The 2,529-nt window shown below is 38.4% G+C and overlaps 1 protein-coding gene across 1 annotated transcript; it reads left to right on the plus strand.

Annotated features, from left to right (window-relative positions):
• The first annotated feature begins 623 nt into the window (after positions 1-623).
• Positions 624-2,242, plus strand: LOC133677884 (protein JINGUBANG-like). Its single transcript, XM_062100018.1, has one exon. It carries the CDS (start codon positions 718-720, stop codon positions 2,035-2,037), a length of 1,320 nt encoding a protein of 439 aa, XP_061956002.1. The 5' UTR covers positions 624-717; the 3' UTR covers positions 2,038-2,242.
• Positions 2,243-2,529: the final 287 nt, after the last annotated feature.

The raw sequence follows: 2,529 nt of genomic DNA on the forward strand, positions 1-2,529 counted from the left end.
GGTTTTCCACAACTTGTGTGTTGTGGTAAAAAAATACTCTAAATTAAAATTAGTGAATATTTAGAATAACTCTGATAATTTTCTAGTTAAATTGTCTTTTCATGTTTTTTATCACTCAATTCTTGAACGTTTCTTTCTCAAGAGGGAATCTTCACATCCTCTCATGCATAAGCTCATCCTGTTTTGCTATATTTTTTAATCATGATTATTTCAGCACATAGCAAATAAATAACCATTAAGATCATTGAACTTTAATATCAAGCAATATAGACAAAAACAACAAGTTAGAAAGACATAATTGAAGTCGAATATAGTTGTTACACAGAACTCTAGTCATAATTTTATTATTGATTTTTTTTAATTAGTCAGAGGTTTCAATTCTTTAAATAAATTCAAAAATTAATTTTATAAAATAAAAAACCTGAAAGTAAAACTTTTTTTTTTAAAATTAGATAAAAAATAAAAAATAAAAACTAAGAAAACAAATAGTTTTTAATAAAAAAATCCTCCTGAATCATTGTATCATAGTTCACCGTACTGATTGACTTTCTCTTGAAGAGATTTTTCTAGTCTACTTGGTACATATGGTCTTTCGGGCCAAGGTTGTCGTAGCGGGATGAGTTTCAAAAAAGGAAAGCTCGGTTGATGAGGACAAAACTTAGCTCACAATTCTCTTTTACTGTTTTCACTTTTTATGGATAGACGAATCATTTCCCAATGTGTACCTTTCTATGGAAACATCTGATATTTCTCTACAGTGTTTTCTTCTATATATTTTCTGCCTCCCTGTGTTTCTCCCCCCTCTCTCAAGCAAGCAAAAGAATCATGTCAGACCACCATGCTAGTTACTCAGATTATGATTCTCAATCACGCTCCGACGACCACCTTCAAACAAACCTGCCGGCACTTTATTCACAGCCAAGCCTCCCATCACTACCTTCCCTCACCTCAAACCCCGATCACTACCAAGAAATCCTATCCACCACCCACCACCACTGCCTCACCACTCTTAAAGGCCACACCTCTTATATATCCTCACTAAACCTTGTTGGGAAGTTCCTTTACAGCGGCTCCGGCAAGGAAATCCGATTGTGGAAGGGAAACTCTTTAGATTCTGAAATAGATCATGAAAACCTAAGCAACAACGTAGTGGCTGTGGGAAAAGGTGCGGTGAAGTCCCTTGTTGTTCTGGAAGATAAACTCTTTAGTGCTCATCAAGATCACAAAATCCGAGTATGGAAAATCAATAACCAGGAATCTGATAAGCAGAAATACACACGTTTAGCCACTTTACCAACACTTGGTGACCGTGCCTTCAAAAGTCTGTTGCCCAAGAATCAAGTTCAGATTCGCAGGCACAAAACGTGCACATGGGTTCGTCATGTTGACACAGTATCTGCAATAGCCTTGTCGAGTGATGAGTCCCTTCTCTACTCCGTTTCATGGGATCGGACAATTAAAATATGGAGAACTAATAACTTCAAGTGCTTGGAGTCGGTAGCCAACGCACATGATGATGCTATAAATGCAGTGGCATTGTCGAATGATGACAGTGTTTATACCGGATCGGCCGACAAGAATATCAAAGTGTGGAGGAAAAGTTCAAAAGAGAGCAAACATTCCTTAGTTGCTACGCTAGAAAAACACAACTCTGGGATTAATGCCTTGGCACTAAGCACTGATGGGTCTGTTTTATACTCTGGTGCATGTGACCGATCAATAGTAGTATGGGAGAAGGACGGTGGTGGCAATATGGTGGTTGTGGGAGCCCTAAGGGGCCATTCACAGTCCATATTGTGCTTAGCTGTTGTGTCTGATTTGTTGTTTAGTGGTTCCGCAGATAAAACTATTAGAATTTGGAGAGGTGCTGACAAAAGTTACTCTTGCTTGGCAGTTTTAGAAGGGCATAGAGGCCCTGTCAAGTGCTTGACAGCAACGATTGACCATGACAACACAGCCGATGCATCATATCTTCTTTACAGTGGGAGTTTGGACTGTGAAATCAGAGTGTGGCAAATCAACGTCCCTATCCTATAGTAGATTTCTTTAACTTGGAATCGTGGCTGTTTTGTAAATACAATATATGAGAAGTCTGCTATAGTTCCTTTTGTTTTCCTCCTTTTCTGCTCTCATTTTCCCCTCCTTTGAGGTCATTTCTCGAGTTGAATTGTTGTATGGGAAGCCATGTTGACCTTTCAATCATAGTATAATTGTGTATAAACTCTACAGGAGTTTTTCTATACTTGTGAGACTTCAATTGTGCTCCTGCTCCGATGTTAGTAACAGTGCATATAAATGTAAAGGCATAACAAGATACTTAAATCCTACTATTATAATTCTGTGCTCAAAATATGAGTTGCTGTCGTGTAGGTGGTGACAACTCAAAAGTCCCAATTCCTTCCCTGAAAATTTCTGTAACTTGTTAGGAGTTAGTGTTACAACATACTACTGCCATGGGAAGCCTCCCAGCATGAGAAAGGGAGCAAGGTTTACCCCTCCCTTGCCTACTTTCTGAGCACATATAAGCCT

Source organism: Populus nigra, chromosome 18 (genome assembly GCF_951802175.1).
Source record: "Populus nigra chromosome 18, ddPopNigr1.1, whole genome shotgun sequence".
Lineage (NCBI taxonomy): Eukaryota > Viridiplantae > Streptophyta > Magnoliopsida > Malpighiales > Salicaceae > Populus > Populus nigra.

Bases quoted from the DNA above. Each gene is read 5' to 3' on its own strand.
- LOC133677884 (XM_062100018.1), top strand. From the start codon at position 718: ATGTGTACCTTTCTATGGAAACATCTGATATTTCTCTACAGTGTTTTC.